This window comes from Rattus norvegicus, chromosome 15 (genome assembly GCF_021556685.1).
Source record: "Rattus norvegicus strain SHRSP/BbbUtx chromosome 15, alternate assembly SHRSP_T2T, whole genome shotgun sequence".
Lineage (NCBI taxonomy): Eukaryota > Metazoa > Chordata > Mammalia > Rodentia > Muridae > Rattus > Rattus norvegicus.
In genome coordinates, this window is record NC_141548.1 from 5,891,416 (window position 1) to 5,912,677 (window position 21,262).

Here is a 21,262-nt window from a genome sequence, read left to right on the forward strand (position 1 = left end):
ATAGGGTTCAATCCCTCCTTGTATGGAGTACAGCAGTCCCAAAATAAGAAAAGAGCCTTTCCACCTTTCCTGGACTCTAATGAGAGTTTTCTTAGTGTCTCCTTTAATGTCTTGTTCATTATTTCCACCTACCCAGAATTCTGCACAACAAAGACTCCAAACTATTCATACATCTTTGACTGTTATTCATAGGCTTTGGCCATGAGAGCTGGGCTATTATAGGACAGCATTCCTAGTCAGTGGCAAAATTAGGAGGAAAGTTCCTAGCAGAGCTTTCTAGTTGCTCTATGATCAGTTTCAGTCCGATGTAGTGAGCTTCTACTCACCCAGAAAGGGTATCAATAAAAACAAGCAGGTACTTTTATCTGACTCTAGGAGGCCATGTGTCAGTTAATTCAGGTTCCCATAATTTATCCTAGCGTTGGCTACCTGTATGCAATCCTTTCTGGGTAAATGATCTCTGTTTTTTATTTACATAGGTGTAAATGTGACATCTGGCTTTGACATCTCCTTCTACACTGTCCAGTGTATGTAGGCGTAACATACCTTGGTGTTGGCAACTCAGAGAGTTCTGTGGACCCAAGACAAGTAGTCTGGTAAAGCTGAGTTACCAGAAACCTGCCAATTCTTTCTGGAAGAATGATCTTTCCCTCTGGTGTTCACCACTAACCTCTGGCCTCAAGCTATCCATTTGATTCTTTTGCATCCTCGCCTCTTAGTTATACTCAAAATACACAAGATCTAAGGCACAAACCACATGAAACTCAAGAAGGATGACGAAAATGTGGATTCTTCACTCCTTCTTTAAGGGGGGAACAAAAATATTCACAGGAGGGGATAGGGAGGAAAATTTTAGGGCAGAGAATGAAGGAACGGCCATTCAGAGCCTGCCCCACATGTGGTCCATATAGATAGATAGATGATAGATAGATAGATAGATGATAGATAGATAGATATAGATATAGATATAGATATAGATATATAGATATATAGATATATAGATATATAGATATATAGATATATAGATATATAGATATATAGATATATAGATATAGATATAGATATAGATATAGATATAGATATAGATATAGATATAGATATAGATATAGATATAGATATGGATATATATCCACCAAAACTAGATAAGATGGATGAAGCTAAGAAGTGCATGCTGACATGAACCGGATATAGCTCTCTCCTGAAAGACACAGCCAGAACATGTCAAATACAGAGTCAAATGCCTGAAGCGAACCACTGAACTGAGAACGGGACACCCATTGGAGGAACTAGGGAAAGGACTGAAGGAGCTGAAGGGGCTTGCAACCCCATAAGAACCAACCAGAGCTTCCAGGGACCAAACCACTGCCCAAAGACTACACATGGACTGACCCTGCGTAGGTAGCAGTAAATAACATTGTTGGGGCAACACTGGAAGGAGAAGCCCTTGGTACTACCAAGGTTGAACCCCCAGCGTAGGGAATGTTGGAGAGGGCAGTAATGGGGGTTGGACAGGGAGGGGACACCCATTTAGAACGGGAAGGGGAGGGGTTAGGGGGCTGATGGACAGGAAACCAGGAAAAGGAATAACATTTGAAATGTAAATAAGAAATGCCCAATTTAATAAAAATGGGAGAAAAAGAATAACAACAAACAAACCAACAGAACAATAAAGAAAATGTTCCAGGGGCAGTGCAGGGGAATAGTGGTGAACAATAAGGGGGATGTATAGGGGATACACATATGGGGAAGGGAGAGGGAAGGGAATGGGGGCTTAAGGATGGAAATAAGGAAGGGGAATAACGTTTGAAATGTAAGTAAAGAAATATACCTAATAAAAAATTTAAAAATATCGTTCCTCCAAAATTGCTGGAATTCAATAAATGTGCAGTTATAACCGATGCTTTATTATAAGGAATGCAGAGGCATACAGCTCTGTGTGTCCTGGTCGCTTTTTATATTCCTATACTGAATGTTTTTATTTCCTCTAATGTATTAGAGAAATACTTGTGTTTCTCCTTTGTTTGTCACTATAAAGGAAGCTAAATTTGTGAGCACAGGGATAAAGCAAGGATAATTTTCATCATGTATGTGGGATCCACAGAGCACGATACACTGTCTACATCAAGAGCACAGTTTCCTGTGCAGCTCTGGCTGCTGTGAACTGATGGTGAAGCCTAAGCTGCATGAGACTTGCAGAAAACCACTGTTGCCTTACACTTGTGCTGTTACAGGAGGAAGAACCACACACGACTCAGGACGGTCTTGTGAGTGAAGGGTTAAAGGTCACATTTTTATTTATTGGCAAAAATTAATTTATTCGAGAACATTTTAAAGTGGGGAGTCAATGAGTTCAATGTATATAGCCTTAAGAATATAGCATATTAATTAAAAAACTAAAGTTAACAAATAAATAACAAAACTTCAAACGTAAACAAATAAAACCAAATGCATAAAACCAAACTTCAAACTAAAAACAAATATAACAAGTAAATTAGTCAGCATTCAATTCCTGCTGATTCTTCAACATATAACTCCAGCCTGTTGCTGGCCTTGCAAACACAGCAGAACGGCAGGTAAGATGGTAAAAATCTCCTCAAGATGAATGTAGACCTGCCTCACTCGGAGTGGTTGGTTGTTGATGGACAAGTCGTCAAAAGGTTAAACGTGAGGCGTGTTCCAGGCCACATCTCAAGGTCTTTCAAATTTAGCCCAAGATTGGTATGGTTACAAGGACTGAGATGTGGGAGGTGGTGTCAATCTTTGCACCCTCAGTGCTCCTGGTGGACAGTTCTGTCTCTGAGAGCTGTAATCCTGCTCTGTGCCCTGGGAAAGCTTCTGCTGCAGTGTTCAGACCTAGGGGTGGAAAAGGCCTGGTGAGAACCTGCCATGTCACTTATCCCATACACAGCAGCACAATTCAGCAGGATAATCCAGGATGATCTTTCATCTGAGGTCATTCTCTCATGCCCAAGAGAGAAGGGTAAGAGATCCCACAGGCCTGCATATTTTCCCAGCTTTTAAAACTGCTAAAAATTAAACAGTGAACAGCAGATAATTCCAATCATACGTATACATTATATTTTAATATCATGTAGCAATGTCTCAATGTCAGATGAGGAGAGATATGAACAAACTAGAAAACAATAGGAAGGCCTTGGAAGTCTGGCCATCACTGAAATGAAGACTATTATTATTCCTCCAGTGCAGGAATATGCCTGGGGTCCACATGGCAACCTCAATATCTGCAAAGACCCAGAGAAACAATATCTCAAGAAGTACATGCACACTGAAGTGATATTATACTTGGCAAGAATATGCTGCATGGAAATCTTGCCGAGGGTAGGCATTGAAGTCCAAAGGAGATACTCATGCAGAAAATAAACTATACCACTCCTTTGTTTATGTGTATCGTAAAACTATTTGTGGGGAGACCTAAAGGCACTGGGCTCAGATAATACAAGAGAGCACAGACTGGAGGGATCAGTACACAATATCCAGAATCTCTATGGATCACATACACTTCATGGACGGAATTTCTTTTAAAATGGACAAGAAAAATATTCTGAGCTGCTCCTAGCTGACAGGTGCTGAGAACTATGGAGAAAGTCACACACCCAATAAGACAGTTTATAAGTACAGGGAATCTACTTGGGTCCTCTCATCCTGTGCTTTCAAATCCTCTCATTGACACTGAAATGATGCTGCATCTTCTCAGGCAAGGCCTTTTGCTCAGTGACCAGTTTTTGCTGATTCAGGGGGTCCTGCAGACTTTCCTCCATTCTCTCCTCATCCTGGTCATTAGAAGATTATATTGTCCATGGAGACATACATGTATACAGACACAGACAGACAGACACCCAGACATACACACTTTTGAACTCACCCAAATATATTTGTTCACATATACAAGCAGAGTATTTTGCAGAATGTGGTTAGTTTCCCAGTTAATGGTAATAGAAGGGTTCACCCAGTCTACTATTGTGGCATAAAAAAAAAAAACCTGGAGTGGGGTAAGTACACAGTGAGCATAGCCTAAAGACAGCTCAGCCAATAAAGTGTATTCCCATGAAAATCAGAAATTAGAAATGTGACATCTAGGCCTGTTAGCCAAGCCTGCTTAGCAAGGTCACAAGGCTGTGCACAGGAGGCTGATTTCAGGAAACAGAGCACTGGGGGGGGGGGGGGGCAGGTGAGCCTCTTCAGTCCTCTGGCCCACTGTTTCCCAGTGCATGCAAAGTGAGCTGCATTTTCCAATATGAGGTCCCTTTACCATACAGTACCTGACAGGGGAAACAAACTACCAGCACAAACAGCTAGGAAATCTCCATAACCACAATCCAAGGTAAAACTTGGACTGGGATGCTATCAGATATAATTCCAGTAAGATAAGGCTAATTCAAAGCCAAATGCTGGCAGGTATAATCAAACTCAGCCACAGTCCATGGAAGGGCTGGACAACATTGTACCTTTTCACTTTCTGACTGGTGGACATCTGGATAATTTTGCTGCATGGCTGCTCTGAGGTGAACCACTACAACACTAATGTGCCACAGTTTCTCTGCTCACACCTACTTCTTGTTCTGGAATCGCTGTGTCAAAAGGTTGAACTTTCACAAGAGTTGTACATGGCTTCTCACAGGGCTACCCATTTGACACCTCCAGCAATGTCTGAGGGTCATCACTGTTCTAAACCCTCCTTACAGATGATTTTCACTCAGATCAAATGATTTTGAATAACAATGGTTAAGATTGCCACAACACAACACAGGGTGAGTGCTTTGGACGATTTTGAGCCTAAGTTTCTGTCTGAGGCAAAGATGTGATTTCACCTCAGCATAACTCCTGGACATCTTCTGCCTGAAGATTCAACTCTAAGCAAATTAATCTTTCAATTAACAAATTCCAGGCCAAACTCCAAAGCCAAGGTATATTCAACCAATTAGGCCAATCTGGAGAGAAAGTGGTGGCAGGTAACGATTAACATAACCAGGATGCTGAGAAGACACAACAAGCCACATGACCTTCCAGTGTTACTATACACCGAGAGCAAAGAAGGCAGAAGAGCTCTGAGTCATCAGTTTCTACACTGAGGTATATAGATTTTACACAGCAGCCTCTCCTCACATCCCTGTACCCTATTCAAGTTTTCTCCAAGTAATATCAATGTTTATGAATAGTTTTCCCAGTGTAAATAGTTTGAATAGTGATCAAGACCCCATTAAGAACAGTTTAAAATGTAATTGGAAAGATTATGTTTTCTCTTCTTCTTTCTCTCTCGGAGTGTTTGTTTGTTTGTTTGTGTGTGTGTGTGTGTGTGTGTGTGTGTGTGTGTGTATACTTTTACATGTTTCTAAATATGCACATATAGACTTATACAATATATATATAAATATATATATGTGTCTGTGTTCAGAAACTTGATGACTTCACACACACATGTGAAAAAGCACACATATACACACACTTACATATATAAGACCCCCATATCACAAACAATTAAAACAAACAACTTCCAAAGTACAATATGCACCATAGTCATAAACATGATCACACATATATGTACCCACAAACACACAAAAAACACCCCCACACACAGAGTCAGAGAGAGATGGAGAGAGGGAGAGAGAGAGAGAGAGAGAGAGAGAGAGAGAGAGAGAGAGAGAGAGAGAGAGAGAGAGAGAAAACAGAAATCATAAGTGAGAAGCAGAAAAGAATGGGGAGGCCATCATGCTGGAAGAACAGTTGCTGAATACAGATTAGGCAAAGGAAATGTGTCAAGTGAGAGCTTAGACATTGCTCTCCATCCCTTATAGAGTAAACCTGTGTAGGGAATGCACTTCTTGGGCACACTAGGTTGAGAGAGCTGGAGAAAAATTTCCCTCTTATCCTCACATATCTCACACAAACCCTCACCCTGAGAGAAGTCTTTCTTACATCCCTGTTCATCCAGTCAGCTCCAGGACATAAGCCACAGGAAAGAACACTAAAACACTGACATAAAACAGGACGGACAAACTGCTTCTCAAGCTCTGTCACTGTAAACCACGATTTGGACAGGCAGAAGGGACCATTTTCAATGTACAGGGAAAAGGAGAGAAAGTCCACAAGCTCCATCATGACTGACAATGGGAGCCATTCTTTTGGCAATTGAACTGAACTCTAATCAGTTCTGTGCACTACAAAGACGGCTACCACATGGCATCCCGCTAGCATAATGGCATGTAAGTGTGCAGTGTGTGATCAACAGATCCCCCTTAAGGAAATGCATTTTCTAGTTGAGCAGGAGGATTTGGTTGTCAATCCTCCAGTTTCTTGCATGAAGCTAACATCACAGAAAGTTTTGTAAATGTTCAAAGAGATGAACAACTGGATGAGACCTAGGAGAGTGTCTGGATAAGTTGGAGAAGGTTAAACTGGTTTGACTTGGTTTATGCTTAGATATCAGGAGAACCTGCCCTTGATGCTTCATTCATCCTACCTGAGGCTGCTTGATACACGGATTTTCATACTGGCTTCCCCACAGATCCTTGTTGTTTCCTTAATGGACTCTTCCAGTGCAATCTGTTCCCATAGAAGCTCCCTGTTCTCATGCCGTGCTCTCTGGGCATTGTTCTTCAGCTCAAACAACTCAGTTAGGAGGGGGCAGAAGCTGCGGCTGAGACACAAAGAAAAAATGGTGACTCCCAGCCAGTCTCCAACTTCCTCCCACGTCTCCAAGTCCATTACTCCTTCTTGGGTCCTGATCCAAAGAGAGCCCCAGATTATAGTCCAAGTCCACAGTAGCCATGGAGCATGACCTAGAGACAGGTCAAATGGAGAAAAGAGCCACATTCCAGAAGACTCAGGGCACTTCTCAAAAACCTGACACCATTGATTCAAGTTTTTCTCAGAAGAGGACTTAATCCCTATGTGTGCTTATTTGTCCATTTTATTAGAATGTCGCTTGGAGGCCAATCTTTCTGTGTCCTGTGTGTCCTAGAGCCTTCCTTAGACACAGGCTTCCTGGTCTGCTTTAAACACTATAAAGCCTGATCCTCACTTTACTTCAAAGATAAGAATGGGCTGACACATGCTGTGCCCTGTGCTGGGGTCACAACCTTGTAAGTTACTCACCAGTACCAGTCATTTTCCAGTGTGAGGTGTGTACATTTGACCAAAGCTCTATTGACCTGCTCGCTCATTTTCTTCATGTCGGTCATCACTTCCTCGTGCTGCATCGTGAGCATCTCGGACTCAAAGTTGTTCCTGTGGTAAGGCATGGTCCAAGGATGAAATAACATTATGAATGAAGGATTCAAGAATTACATGAATTCAGACTGAATCCTGAACTACCCCAGCCTAGGACATGCCAAGCCCTTACTTCTTGGTACTGGGTCCATTTGGTATTTATTAAGTTTATTATTATGAACACGGACACAGCAGTCCAAGCAAACAAAAGGAGGGAGCTGATTTGCTTGAGCTCCCTGAGGGGGTTTGAAGGAATAGACTAGCTTGCCATGAACATTTGAGGACCCTGTGCCACGATCCAGGCTCCAACTTAAGCCCATGAAGACTATTGTCCTGTTCTTAGGTAACAATTCTCAATCATAGAATCTATTGCTACATGAAAACCCAAAGGAACATGAACAGTATTTACAGGGAAAAGAATTTATAACACGCACCAGGAGATTCCCATGTGCGTCCACCTGAGCAGATGTGAAATGTTCTACTGCTCACAGTGAGGCTCTCACCCTCATCATCATCATGCCATGGAAATTGACACAGGATAATTCTCAGGCCAAATCAGTACATAGAATACCCAGATCTTAAGTGATACACACAAACACACTCACACATGCATACACACACACACAAACTCACACAAAACACTCTCTCTCTCTCTCTCTCTCTCTCTCTCTCTCAAATACAATTAGAATGCCAATTAAATATAAGGATGTGGCATTATCTCCAAATACAATGAATAAAATCAGAGAAAACCAATGATACCCTGTTGTCAGTCCAGTCACACACTGTGAGGCACCAAGTGGGATTGGGCCCCTCCAGTTCTTCACAGGACCTATTGAACCCAAAGCACCTCCACGTCAATTACAACAATGATTGGTCATAATCAGAGCACCTAGAAATTCCCACAAGCCAACACCTGTCCAGGCTACTTAAATCACACAATGAGAGCTCACACACTACTACCCTCACTCCCAGACTGTGATTCAATCAGGCCACAGGCTATGATTTACGTTTGTAGGAATTAAAATAGCCTGTGCCACCATCCCATTCCCATCTGAACTTCACATTCTGATACAATCAGGAAAGTGCTTTTGACCATGAGGACACCCTGGAGTTGTAGCCTACTGCGATGTGAGGACATGTGGATTTAACAGAACTTGCATTGTGACTACCTGTCATTTAAATTCTTTCCCGGGTAATCCGCCAGGATTCTCCTGAGTTCATCTCTCTCCTTCTGCATCTTGTGGAGTGCAATTTTGAGGTTCTCCAGACGCTTCATTCTCTCCTCCTCAACAGGTGTTGTGGAGGGTTGGGATGATGCCTTCTGATCAAACTCTGTAGGTAGATAAACACCAGTGAACAGGCATATATGTGGACACAGTGTCAAGAAAAACTATGCTTACTCTAAACAGAAGTCTGAGGATGAACAGTTCTACAGATACAGTGAATCCCTGACAGAGCAAGAAAGCTATCTCTAAGCTGAACTCAGCTAGTTCCCTGTTCCCACCATCAGAGCCATATGATGACATATGCCATCATAGATATAGACCACACCTCCTAAAGCCATTCCTCTGGCGCTGAAATTCTAAAGCTGGCCTAAACAAGAAGAATTGGAGGACCTTCTCAGCTAATGTCTGATGTGAGGCAGGTAAGTCCTTGAGTCCAAGCTGCTTAACATCTTGAATCCCTAGTCTGTGTGTTCAAGGACAAAGTGACTGAGACCTTGATATATGACCAGGAGAGTATCCCTCTTGGCATCTATTACCCACGTAATCTACAGGACACTGCTGAGAATGAAGTGCTTCAACAGCCGATCCTGAGAGAGACACTTTGTTATTCTTACAGAGGCTCATCCTGGTATTCTTTGACACTGCCCATGATGTTAAAGAGATCCAAGGAAAGCCCCTTGACATATAACAGTTCTTGGTTTTCTGTCAAACTAATGATCAGAAATTGTGTCTGGGTCAGCCATTAGGAAGACTGGGGCTCTAAATCATACGTCCTACTCCTGGAAGGACCAGCTCAAGCCAACCTCCTCCAGGAATCCCCCTTGCCCTGCCCAGTACTCACTTGACCTCCTCCAGGACCTTTCCATTCGTCTTCTTCTCCAACGTGATGGAGGGCTGGCCTCCCTCTGCCTTGGTCTGGTCTCTGCATGGATATGATTGTCCCTCCGAAAGAGACTGAGGATCCTGGAGAACATGCCTCCTCGGGAACCCATTAGAAACTGAAGGGAAATCGCTCAGGCAGTTGGTGTCACCACAACACTGCTGACATCACAGAACATTCTAGTGTCTCCTGGATACAAGAGAATTTCCAGGGAAGACACTACCGGTGATGTCACTGGGAAATGCCATAGCTTACTTGCTAACTACCTCTACCAGACTGGCCAGTTTCTGCAGTGGCTTTTCCAGAGACTCACTTTTGAGCCAGGAACACCCATTCGCACACTCTCCTTCCAGAGCTTCAGAGTTCTCACTCCTTCATTACAACTCAGTTGCTGAGGAGAGGGAGAGTTGTATCCGGGCTTGAAATGGAGAAAACATCTTTGTTAACAGTCAAAGATCTAAAGACCGTGGATGATGGATATTCTTCTCCCTGAAATGTATAAACCCAGGGTCCATGCATGTGACATATAATCCAATTCCCACAATTTTTACTGTTCCCTAGAGTCCAATATTTTTTTTCCTACACCTTTAAATGTATGCAAGTTGGAGTACGTTGTTTCATGGATTGTGCCTTGAGAGGGGTCATGGTTTCAATATATTCACCCATGTTTTTTCCTGAAATCTTGGCCTTACCATCCCATTTTATGCAATGGAAACTCCCTTTTCCTGGCAAAAAAGCTTCTCAGGTATAGGTCAAACATCAAATTGTAATCTTTCTGTACATTCTGAAAATTTAAAATCCCCAAAAGTGAGGGAACTGAGACCCAAGTGAGAGCCATGGAGGGGCAGAACGCAAAGTGCTGCTGGCCAAGGAAGAGCAGGAGGAAGCAGAGAAGCTGTAGGACATCATGGTGCACACCTGGGCAACCTGCTGTCTTCACTCAGAGGACCTACAGGGTGCTTAACCATCATTTATAACTCGGTATCTGGTGCCTCCTCTGGCCACCGAGGGAATTGCATTCAGAGGAACCACAGACAAAAGTCAGCCAAGAACAATTCACCAAAATAAATAAAAATGAATACATTTTTCTTTCAAAAAGTCTTACAAATGTATGGTCAAGTCAAACAAAACCCAAGGAAACACAAGAAATGAAATATTTCACAACAACCCAAGAGTGCAAGAAACAGCATAAAAGCAATCTCTTAAATCTATAATAATTCTATATGTATTTCTTGAAATAGCAGTTGCAGTAAGCAACCGGGCTGTAATGCTCTTATGAGTTCCATAGCCTCATCAACCCTTGTCACAATCTCCACCTGTTTGATTTTTTCTTAATTACAAATATGTGTGAGTTAGAATCCTGAGTCTGTCTGGGATCAGACTGTAAACTGTAGTCAATGTAACACTGGCAATCATTAGCCAAAATCTTTAAGTTTCCCTCCTAACACCTGAGCACAGCCATAACTTTGGAAAGCAAAACTCACCCTCCACCAAACTATCTATCCTCCAAAATCCAGTCTCTTCAAAACACCAAGTCCATTCCTCATGCTATAAAGTATGACGGCCAAGCCTGGCATATGAAGGAACGATAGTGCAGGCTCTAATACCGAACCAAAGAGACACTGCCCTAAATTCTTTTATAAGTCCTGTTTCCATGATAAGAGTTATAGTAAAGTATTACCCAACCTAGACCTGTTTCCCTGGGTTGCCTCATGCCACGTGTTGTCTAGAATGACTCCTTTTTTAAGCCAAATTTCTGTTACCAATGTTACAAATTTTTAACCATACCCAATAACTTAAAAGCCAGTAACCTATAGCCAAGACACGTAAAGCGTATTATACATTTAAAACCAAACAGAAAAAAAATGAAGTGACTACACATATCTTTACTATTTAGATCAAACACAATTTTTACTTTTTTAGCTGTCATTTTAAAAGAAGCACCTTGTTACGTGTTGAATCCAATAATCACAGTCACAGATTTCTCTAAGAGAAACAGACACCAGCTCCCTTACCATAGAAGTTTTGAAGCTGCTGGCACCTTTAAGACCAGCTAGTGTATTTAGTCTATTTAATCTATTTAGCCAGCCCCCTGGGGAGCTTCCCCAGTGGACAGACCTAGGCTCCTAGCTACATTCCTCCATTGAGGCCTGATCCAGTCAGGGACATGCATAATAGTTAACACCAGAGATAACCAGTTATCTAGGATGCACGGCTCCAAAGGTCAATTGAAACGGTTTTTATTTATTTGTTATTTCTTGAAAGGACTTAAAACTTAATCAAGGGGAGAATCAACCAGCATTTAAAGTTTTCACCATTTTTTCTTTTAAACATGAAACACAAAACATTCAAGCAACCAGAAGAAAAACCCAGACATAAACTGACACCCGTGGATAGCTTGGTGCACCAAGGACAGACAATAGACATAGAGGGAAGGAGCTAGATGGTGTCCCACCAAAGGGACCCAGATATCCTACCTAAAGGACCCAGAACCAGAAATGAGCACTTCTCCAATAGGAGCCAGCAAGGAGGCAGGATGTCCCTAGGAGAGCTCTTAAAAAGCTTAATCTCATTTTCCTTCTTTTGCCAAAGCATCTGTGGAGAGTCTGGGAGGACTGTTTTTCTCAAACCATTTTCTCTCTTGTCTGGGGTGTAAACTGTCTCTAATCAGGGTCCAAAGCCTAAAAGCATCAATGAGAATTGACTTTGCTTCTCTAGATTTTAGCATAACTCTAAAAGAACACATACACAAAAACATTTGACCATTATTACCTTGTCCCTTTTTACAAGGTTTACTCACCACTACCCCAAATCTTTATTTTTCTTTGCATGTGTTTTCAATGCCCACGGTGCTTCTGTATCCTGCTTACTGGGACCTTTCCTGGCCCATTTTCCCCAATGCGTCCCTCCTTCACTGGCTGGTTTCCTGGGACCATCTCGTCAGGTTGTCCTCTCTTTCCCGATCTTGGTGGGACCTCCATTTGATGATGCCTGTGTCATCCAGACACTGAGATTCGGGCATAGGACTATAAGAGTTAAGAAGGAACACACACTCGGGTCATTCGTGTTAAAAGAATGCTATCCGGGCTTTACTGAGATCTCCTTATATACCAGAGGCAAAAGCCGTGGAAAAACAATAAAGCAGGCGAAAATCCCCAACCAGGAAAATAGGAAAAGGGGAAAAATCTGCATCGTGGCAAGTTCTGGCCCAACACAGGGGCGTAAACAACTTCTTAACATCAATAAGCTGAAAGGCTCAGCAAGAGGACTGGGTGCCATGGAAGGTACTGGCCCCAAATTAGGGGCCTAGAGCAGCTGCCAAAGGTGTAAACAACTTCTTGCCATAGCAGGCTGAAAGGCACAGCGAGGAGGAAGGGAAACACCCCAAGGTAGGGCCCAACAGGCTAATATAAATATATATTGGAAAAACTAAAACACTGTATTTCAAGAAAAATAATTAAAATGTGCTACTTATCTAAGCATAACATTCATAATAGAAGAAACTTAAATGACTGAGAAATTCATAAGAAATATTCAACATCCTAGTACATCACACAAATGCAAATTAAAATTACTCTGAGATCACTTTTCATATTTGTCAATATGACTAAGGTTAATAACACGTGTGACAACTCAAGCTGACTGGGTTATGGAGCAAGGGGAACATTCATATTCTCCTGGTGGAAAGGCAAACTTCTACAGCAACTTCGGAGATCAGTATGATGGTTCTTCAGGAAGGTGAAAATTGTTGTTCCTTAAGATACAACTCTAGGTCTCATGTCCAGATGTTGATTCATCATAGAATACAGACCTTTGCTCAACCATGTTCAGTGAAGCTCGTTTGTAATACTTAGAATTTGGAAATATTTAAGTTGTCCCTTAACGGATGAATGCATAAAGAAAACGTGGTGCATTTACAGATTGCATTGCTGCTTAACAATTACAAAAGGCAAAAGGAAGCATGCAATAGGCAGGACAATGAATGGATCTAGTAAAAGTCATTCTGGATGCGGTAATCCAGGCTGAAAAAGACAAATGGGATACATATTCACTTAAATGTGGATGTTAGCTGTTGATTCTTCAATCTGTGTGACTGTATGATCAGTTTAGTGTGAGGGTCTAGGGACGTGGGCCAGACTGTCCTCATTTAGGGAAGTACAAGTTCACTCATGGGTTGCTGAGGGACACTGTCAGGGATAGGAATGTGAAATGTGAAGAGACAGGGCGAGGCAGCAATGGAGGGAACATAGAGAGGGACAGCTAAAATGAGGCACTGTATCGAAGCCTAAGAGAGTAGAAACCCTAATTGCTTTTTAAATTGTGTTATAAAGGTAACTAATGATTTATTATAGGTTCAAGGAGAAAAGTTAAAATGTTGCTTGGGTTCATCTATGTGAAATTTCAATAATAAGTAAGTCACAACAATTATGGATTTTGACTTTCAATGAACCTGCTACAGATAATAAATATCTAGTCCTTATGGAGACGTCTGTTACCATCTATTATACACTAGTCATTTTATTTGTTTACATTTCAAATGTCATCCCCATCATTGATCTCTCCACTTTGAACCCCCATACCCTCCCAGTCCTCTTTGTTTCTAAGAGGGCACTCCTCCATCTACCCACCCACTTCCACTTCACCCCTCTAGCATCCCCCTTCTCTGGGACATCAAGTTTCTACAGGGCCAGTTGTCTCCCTTCCCATAGATGTCAGATGAGCCAGTTGTTGCTACACATGCTCTACACTTTATGTATCAGGAGCCATGGCCAGGACCATGTATCCTCTTTAGTTGGTAGTTTAGTCCCGAGGAGCTCTGAACGGTCCAGTTAATTGATATTGTTGTTCTTCATATTGAGTTCCAAACCCTTCATCTCCTTCAGGCTTTCCCCTGACTCTTTCATTGTGGTCCCCAGGCTTAGTCCAGTGGGTGGCTGTGAATATCTGCATCTGTGACTTGAACTTGAGAGGGTAGAAGGAAGCCTCGGACTGCCAAGTAAGGTAATAGGATGTAATTCTGTATGTGCCCAGAAGATGGCGACATAGGATGGTATTCACACACACTTGTTTCTCAGTAACCTCTTAGTTCTGTTCAGCGTGTCAGGTAAGGTCCGCAATGTGTTCTGTGAGTGAAGATTCCTTCTGCTTGCTGGAACTCGATCTGCTGCGTGGAATACTCTCGATCGGCGATGGGCGTCTGGGTCGGTGGACGCAATCACTCCAGGAACTGAGAATGAATGGACTGAGTTGAGCAGACATTGAGGGGTTGGCATCTCCAGAACCTGCAGCTTAGCATCCATGGATCCAGGAGAGCACAGTGTGCAGGGCTGAAATCAGATTCTGTAATGGGGAGGAGGGAGAAACTAAGTTTTTGAAGTATTTGTTCTTTTTGAAAGCACAAAGTGGGAGATCAGTCAGTTTTCCTCTTTTTGCAACATCTTACTCTGACCTACAGGACATATCCTGGGGTATATTGCTTTCCAGATTCAATGGGCTTTTCAGAAATTCCAGTTTCCTGAAACAGCATGGCCCTACTTTGGTGTACTGACTGGTAGGAAGTGGAAAGGTCCTCTGAGGGGCAGATGAGGATCAGAATATGAAAGGCCAAAAGAAGACGAAAGACACAGTTATGAAAGGAATGCTGGTGGGTACAAGGCAACAACAAGCATATTTCTCAAAGCCCTGTTTTACTGTAGTACTGTGGGAAGCATAACCACAAGCTAACAGAAACAAATTGTTAAAATAAACAATGCATTCGTTCCCGTTCCCCAAACTTCTCCGTTTTTTTCCACCAAGGTAAATAGAAATTTAAACCTCAAGTACACCTTCTCTTATGGTTCCATACCTCAGCAGGGTGAAAAATCTGCCAACAGGCCTTGACCTACCTTGAGTATGCCCGCAGGCAGACCTTTTCTCTCTTTCTTTTCCTCTGTTTGAGAGCAGGAGCAAATGACTTTATACAGTGGGCGATTTCCATTATCAACAAACAGAAATTTTCCTAAGTCATTAAAGCTAGAAAGCCAGTCATTGATGGGCTGGTGCGGTAAGATCATTCTAACTAAACTATCCCATGGGGAAAAGTAAAAGAGACAGCCACACCTGTGTTTAGGAAACGAGATGTCCGAAGGTGATTTGAGTATGGGTGCTGAGTGGGAGAGAAGAGGTCATGAATCTAGCTGGAAAAGCCCACCCCACTTTTAGATGTGTTTTCTTTCTTTTCTTTCTTTCTTTTTTTTTTTTTTTACTTTTCTTTTTTTCGGAGCTGGGGACCGAACCCAGGGCCTTGCGCTTCCTTGGCAAGCGCTCTACCACTGAGCCAAATCCCCAGCCCCTAGATGTGTTTTCAAAAGGCATGCAATAGAAATTGAACTGCAATAAAAGTGTGTCAGCAAATGTGCTCTAATGATAGGTGATTAGGTTTTGGGGGCCATATTGACACAGAAACTGGATTAGTGGTAATATCTTGGGAAGTAGCTTGTGTTACAAGGAGAACTTCAGTTATCCCTTGCCTAGGCCATCTACTGTCTTCTCTTCTCTTTTTCCTCTTTCACTCTTCTACCTGGGCTGATATAGCAAAAGGCACTTACCAGAGACAAGTCAAAGGAGAATTAAGGTGAAATCTTTAGCCTGTTTTCTTGGAGACACATTGGACTGGAAAGGCTGTGAGGGAACCAGGCGGGAGGAGACTGCAAAGGGCAGAACGAAGCAGTGACTGCACTGGTCGTGTTTCCCATTCTGTCACAGAAGCATTTTAAGAAAGGAGGGTTCCATTGGCTCAGAGTCGGGAAGCACAGACTCCATCCTAGAAGGGGTGAGTGTAGCCGTGAGAGGTGCAGTTGGTAGAAGTGGACTGGCTGGCAGGATGTGAATGAGACTCTTTCCATGTGGATGGAGCAGGGAGCAGAAATAGGGAAATTCTAGCTCTTAGCTTCCTCTCTGTGCCATTTAGTGCAGGCACCTGGCCTGAGAGTTATGGTGTTACCACCATTCAGAGTGAGCTTTATGTCGATTCTCTCCCCAAAACCCCTCAGAGCAACATTCAAAGGCCTGCTTCACTAACACACTAGGCAATTTTTACCTTCCTCAAATTGTCAATGACCAGCAGCAGAGCAAGGCAAGAAGGTTGCACGGCCATTTAGAGGGAGGAATCAAGGAGTGGTATCCGTGCAAGCCAGAAGAGACTTGCAGGAAAGCTGGACATCAAAGAGCCACACACATTCTCTTATGGATTCTCATGGTTTTCCCAGGGTGAGATTCAGATGCATGTGGTAGTTACAGGCATTTCTGACTGAAGCCGGTTTTCCTATGTGACATTAGGAAACAGTTGTAATAAAAGAAAGTTTCAAACACCAACCTGTTCTGACTCTGATGGCCCCAAGTCTGATACTAGGCTGGAATTCTCTTCATAACTTTCGATACTTTTGAAAATAAAGGATAGATAGTATAATGTACTCTAATCCTAAAATACTGTGAAATATGTATTTCATAAATATGCATTACATGATATTCAGTTGAAATTGCTGGGAATTGTACTTTCTTCTATCTATAACTGCTCTGCTCTGGACAGAATTACTAAAGAATATGATGACTTGGGCTGTGTGTGTCTGTGTGTGTCTTTGTGTGTTCTGTGCGTGTGTTTATGTGTGTCTCTGTGTTTCTTTAGGTAGGTATGTGTATTTATGTGTTTATATATTTATGTGAAAATGGAGGCTCTGTCAACTTATGGTATTTTTCACAGTAGCTATTGTCCACCGTGCTTTATGAGATGAAGTGTTCGTTATGGCAGATGGAGTCAGAGAGACTACAGAAAGATCAAAGTATGGGGCTGGGGATTTAGCTCAGTGGAAGAGCGGTTGCCTGGCAACCGCAAAGCCCTGGGTTCGGTCCCCAGCTCCGGGGGTGGGGGGGGGGGAGAAAAAGAAAGATCAAGGTATAGAGGAAGGGGCAGGGAAGATATCACAGCAGTTGAAATCACTTATTGTTCTTCCAGAGGATCTGGAATTGGTCCCTGGTAACCATACAAAGACTAACACCAACCTCGATAGGCAAAGCTGTCTCCCAGATTCTGCCCACACTTGACAACCTCGTGATGCATCCACCCATACAAAAGGCAAAACACAGATCTGGGTCTAGTGGCTAATAGTGACATGGTCTATCTAATCTGGAGGGGAGGAGGGTGGCAGCCAGCAGCAGCAGTGGCAGCGACAGGGGCATCCAGAACACTCCAGGCCACCACCGTCCCCACCACCACTTGTATGGGTGGCTTTAAAGAGTTGAGTAAAAACAAGCTGGTAACCAACCATGGTTGAAGGGGGATTTGATCCCTGTGAATGTATTTGCTCTCATGAACGCGCTATGAGAAAATTCATCAATCTGCTCCGGCAGTCCCAGTCCTATTGCACCAACACAGAATGCCTTCGGGAATTGCCAGGGCCCTCAGGCGACAGTGGCATCAGCATCACTGTGATCTTGATGGCCTGGATGGTGATCGCTGTGCTCCTCTTTCTACTGAGGCCTCCTAACCTGAGAGGCTTCAGCCTTCCTGGAAAGCCCTCCAGGACTCACAGTGGACAGGTCCCGCCAGCCCCTCCTGTGGGCTAACATCCTGGTGTGGGAAAGAGCGATTGTTTGATGCCCTGCACGACCGAACGACTGAAGAGAACATGGCATTACCTGTCTCTCCTTTTCCGTCTGCAGTGTGGATGGTATTGTTTTCATGAGCTTCTAGAAGTTTCACTTGCCAACTGCCTTTGTTTCCTGTGTTGCCACAGTCCTTGTTTACAGTATACCCCAGTAAATGATTTCTTTGAAAAGTCGAGGGCTGTGTTGGTTGGCCTAAGCTTAAACTTTCCACTCGTTCTCCCTGGAACCCTGACCATAGCGTCTGTGGTGGTTTCTGGCCCAACTGAAGGAAAATTAAGGTTTCTGCATTTAAGTATTTTAAGTGGTTTGGATAGATTTTAATTCTTTTCATAAGGTATATTCTGGTTGTCTGGTATGAGTGACAGAGCCATGCTGTAGTCACTTTACTGTGGCAGTTTACCTATGGGTGGCAGTTTTCTGTAGTCCTTGACACTGATACTTTAGATCATTTTCCTTACAAAGTCCAGCTGGCTTATATGGCTAGAATAGGAAAATTGATTTGGTTGTTTACTGATTTTTTTTAATTACCATTACAAATTTCTGATGGTAATACTTTAAATAAACATGATTGATTAATATTTTTAAAAGAGGTAAAACACTCAGAGACCTAGAAAACCATGGATGGGTTCCTCTTTAGTCAACTGGAGCCACAAAAATGTCAGAATCACACAGCCAATCAGAATTCACCTGAAACCAGACACTACAGAAATGGTCTCATTTACATAGAAAGAAGTGGCTGATGGGAAAGGATAAGCAAAGTTGCTCAGCACGACCATGAAAGGACTCTTCACAACTGGGCATAGTGACTCCAAGTGCCAATTTCAGTGCTTGGGATAAAGAAGTAGGTAGATTCCTGTAGGATCAAGGCCACCCTGTTTCACCCAGCAAGTCCATGATGTTTAGTTCTGCCAGATTATACTGAGAGGTCCCGTTTTTTTCCTTTTTTTTTCATACTTTTTACTTGTGTGAGTATATTGTAGCTATCTTCAAACACACCAGAAGAGGGCGTCAGGTCCCATTGCAGATGGCTGTAGGTAGCCATGTGGTTGTTGAGATTTGAACTCAGGATCTCTGGGAGAGCAGTTGGTACTCTTAATCCCTGAACCATCTCTCCAACCCCTGACAGATCCTGTGACAACATACTGACTAAAACTCTTTATACATTCCTTCAAAGGGTTAATATTTCCAGGCTTGAGTGACAATGGTGCATTATAACTTAGATGAAGTATATCATAAGTGACACTGGTCTCAGATATTGAAGTGGTGAGTAAACGATCAGAAATAGAAAGACGCCGCAGGCCACTGGATATCTATGCAGGATAGCAATAGATGTAGTTGCACTTTTTACATAAAACACACAGAGCTTTCCAAACCTATTTACTTTTATTTTAGTTTGTTTAAGATTTATGACGTATACAGCATTCTGCCTGCATGCATGCTTACAGGCCAGAAGAGGGCGCCCGATCTCACTATAGATGGTTGTGAGCCACTGTGTGGTTACTGGGAATTGAACTCCAGACCTCTGGAACAGTAGCCAGTATTAACTGTGGAACCACCTCTCCGGCACCATTACGTCTATTCTAATCTGCCTGGTGTCTCCAGTAATTTTCTTATGAATGTTCTCTTGGCATGATAAAGTTTGGTCTTACCCTGTGCGCTCAGAAGGGACACACATCTGCAATGACATGTTTATTTGGGGTTTTGTATTTGTAATCCAAGATCTTTTTGTTTGTATTTAGCATGGAACTATCTATGTAAACAAGGATGTTCTACTCCCTGCCTCTGCCCTCCTGCTTGAACTCTTGAAGTAACAGTGGACCACCACCATGAAAGGCACTTTCTTCTTTGTGTCCTAAATCCACAAACAAGCAATTATGTTTGTTACTAGGGCATACTAGGGCATTATGAAATATGCTATCACCTTAGATGGTTCATGACATGGCGTATAGATTAACAACTTGTAGCTGGGTATTTCGAGGCATTGTTCCATTGGACTAGACAGAAGACTCTGGCATGAATTTTCTACACTTGATCTTAGCCAAAAGGCTGAGAAGCGATGAATTTTCTAATGGCGTTACGTGCCCTATCATTTTTCTGAAAGTCCTTTGGACTTATGCCAGAGTGAGGGATGTGCACGAATCTCACTGGAAATTAAGTGTCCGTTTCCTTTAAGGCTGAGGTTGGGTTTCTTTTGAGAGTGGAGTGCTTGTGACTGGGATGATTCAGGAATCCTCCAGCCAAGGCAACTGTGGGAGAAGACATCCCTCAGGTGCACTGAATTCTCACTTCCACAAGGTGGCAGCCCATACCTAGCAATCCATATCCACATTTCTTCAGGACAAACACATAAGGGCCATTTGGCTAGAAGGGGTCAGAACAACACCACTCTTCTGTTCCCCTTTTATTGAGCAGTAAGTGGTGATCGCCCTTAGAGACAGCAGACTGCTGTGGTCAGAATGGAGGAAGGTGATAATTTAAGGCCTGTCACTGTAGGAATGAAAAGTTGACATTTTTATCTGCAGATAGTATAATAACATTTATGAAACATTTATGAAAATCCAAGGATATAATCATTAAGGAAAAATTTCAAGCTGATTGCCCATTAATTATTATATATCAATTGTATAAAAAATCAAAGAAAAGCTATTGCTAAGGAGTACTGATCAAAAAGACTGCATATTTTTATTTTTTCATTTTAATTTGGTTTCAAACAGTGTGTGTGTGTTCCTACATTTTAAACTGATGTGAACAAAGAGCAACTGTCCAGAGGGATAAAAAGAAATGATAGAAGAGGTGAGGAAAGGAAGGACAATGGTATTGAGAGGCAGAGATAGGCACAATATATGGTATATACATATATGAAAATTAGACACACACACACACACACACACACACACGTGCAATAGCAGCAAGGTACTCAGCAGGTAAAGAACTTGCTGCACTAGTGTGATTATCTGAGTTCAATACCTGGGACCCATGGTAGAAACATGAACTGAAAATTGTAGCATGTATGTGCACAGACACACACACATATCCACTGACAAAGAAAGCTTTGAAAATTATAAGCATTTGACTTTAGAGGCAGAAGGATCAGGAGTTGGAAATGAGGTCACCCCAACATTCACTCACCTCAGAAAACCCAAGAACCGAGATTGAGCTAAGCTAATGAGTCCGATTAAAGTGAGGCAAATGTAAGAAAAAAGAATTTTAATGTGCAAGTATGCATGGCATAAACCACAACAAATATTAGGTTAGAAATATCAAATTGCGGGCTGGAGAGATGGCT

General features: G+C 42.5%; 1 protein-coding gene and 1 pseudogene across 1 annotated transcript; one reads left to right on the forward strand and one right to left on the reverse strand.

Annotated features, from left to right (window-relative positions):
• Positions 1–2,260: 2,260 nt before the first annotated feature.
• Positions 2,261–9,822, reverse strand: LOC134482073 (disks large homolog 5-like). Its single transcript, XM_087586973.1, has 5 exons — positions 9,295–9,822; positions 8,397–8,559; positions 7,114–7,245; positions 6,479–6,655; positions 2,261–2,853 (listed from the first exon to the last, which is right to left on the reverse strand). The coding sequence occupies exons 1-5, from the start codon at positions 9,443–9,445 to the stop codon at positions 2,769–2,771; spliced, it is 708 nt and encodes a 235-aa protein (XP_087443099.1). The 5' UTR covers positions 9,446–9,822; the 3' UTR covers positions 2,261–2,768.
• Positions 9,823–17,634: 7,812 nt separating this feature from the next.
• LOC134482237 (small integral membrane protein 14-like) lies at positions 17,635–17,934 on the forward strand (annotated as a pseudogene).
• The last annotated feature ends 3,328 nt before the right edge of the window (positions 17,935–21,262 follow it).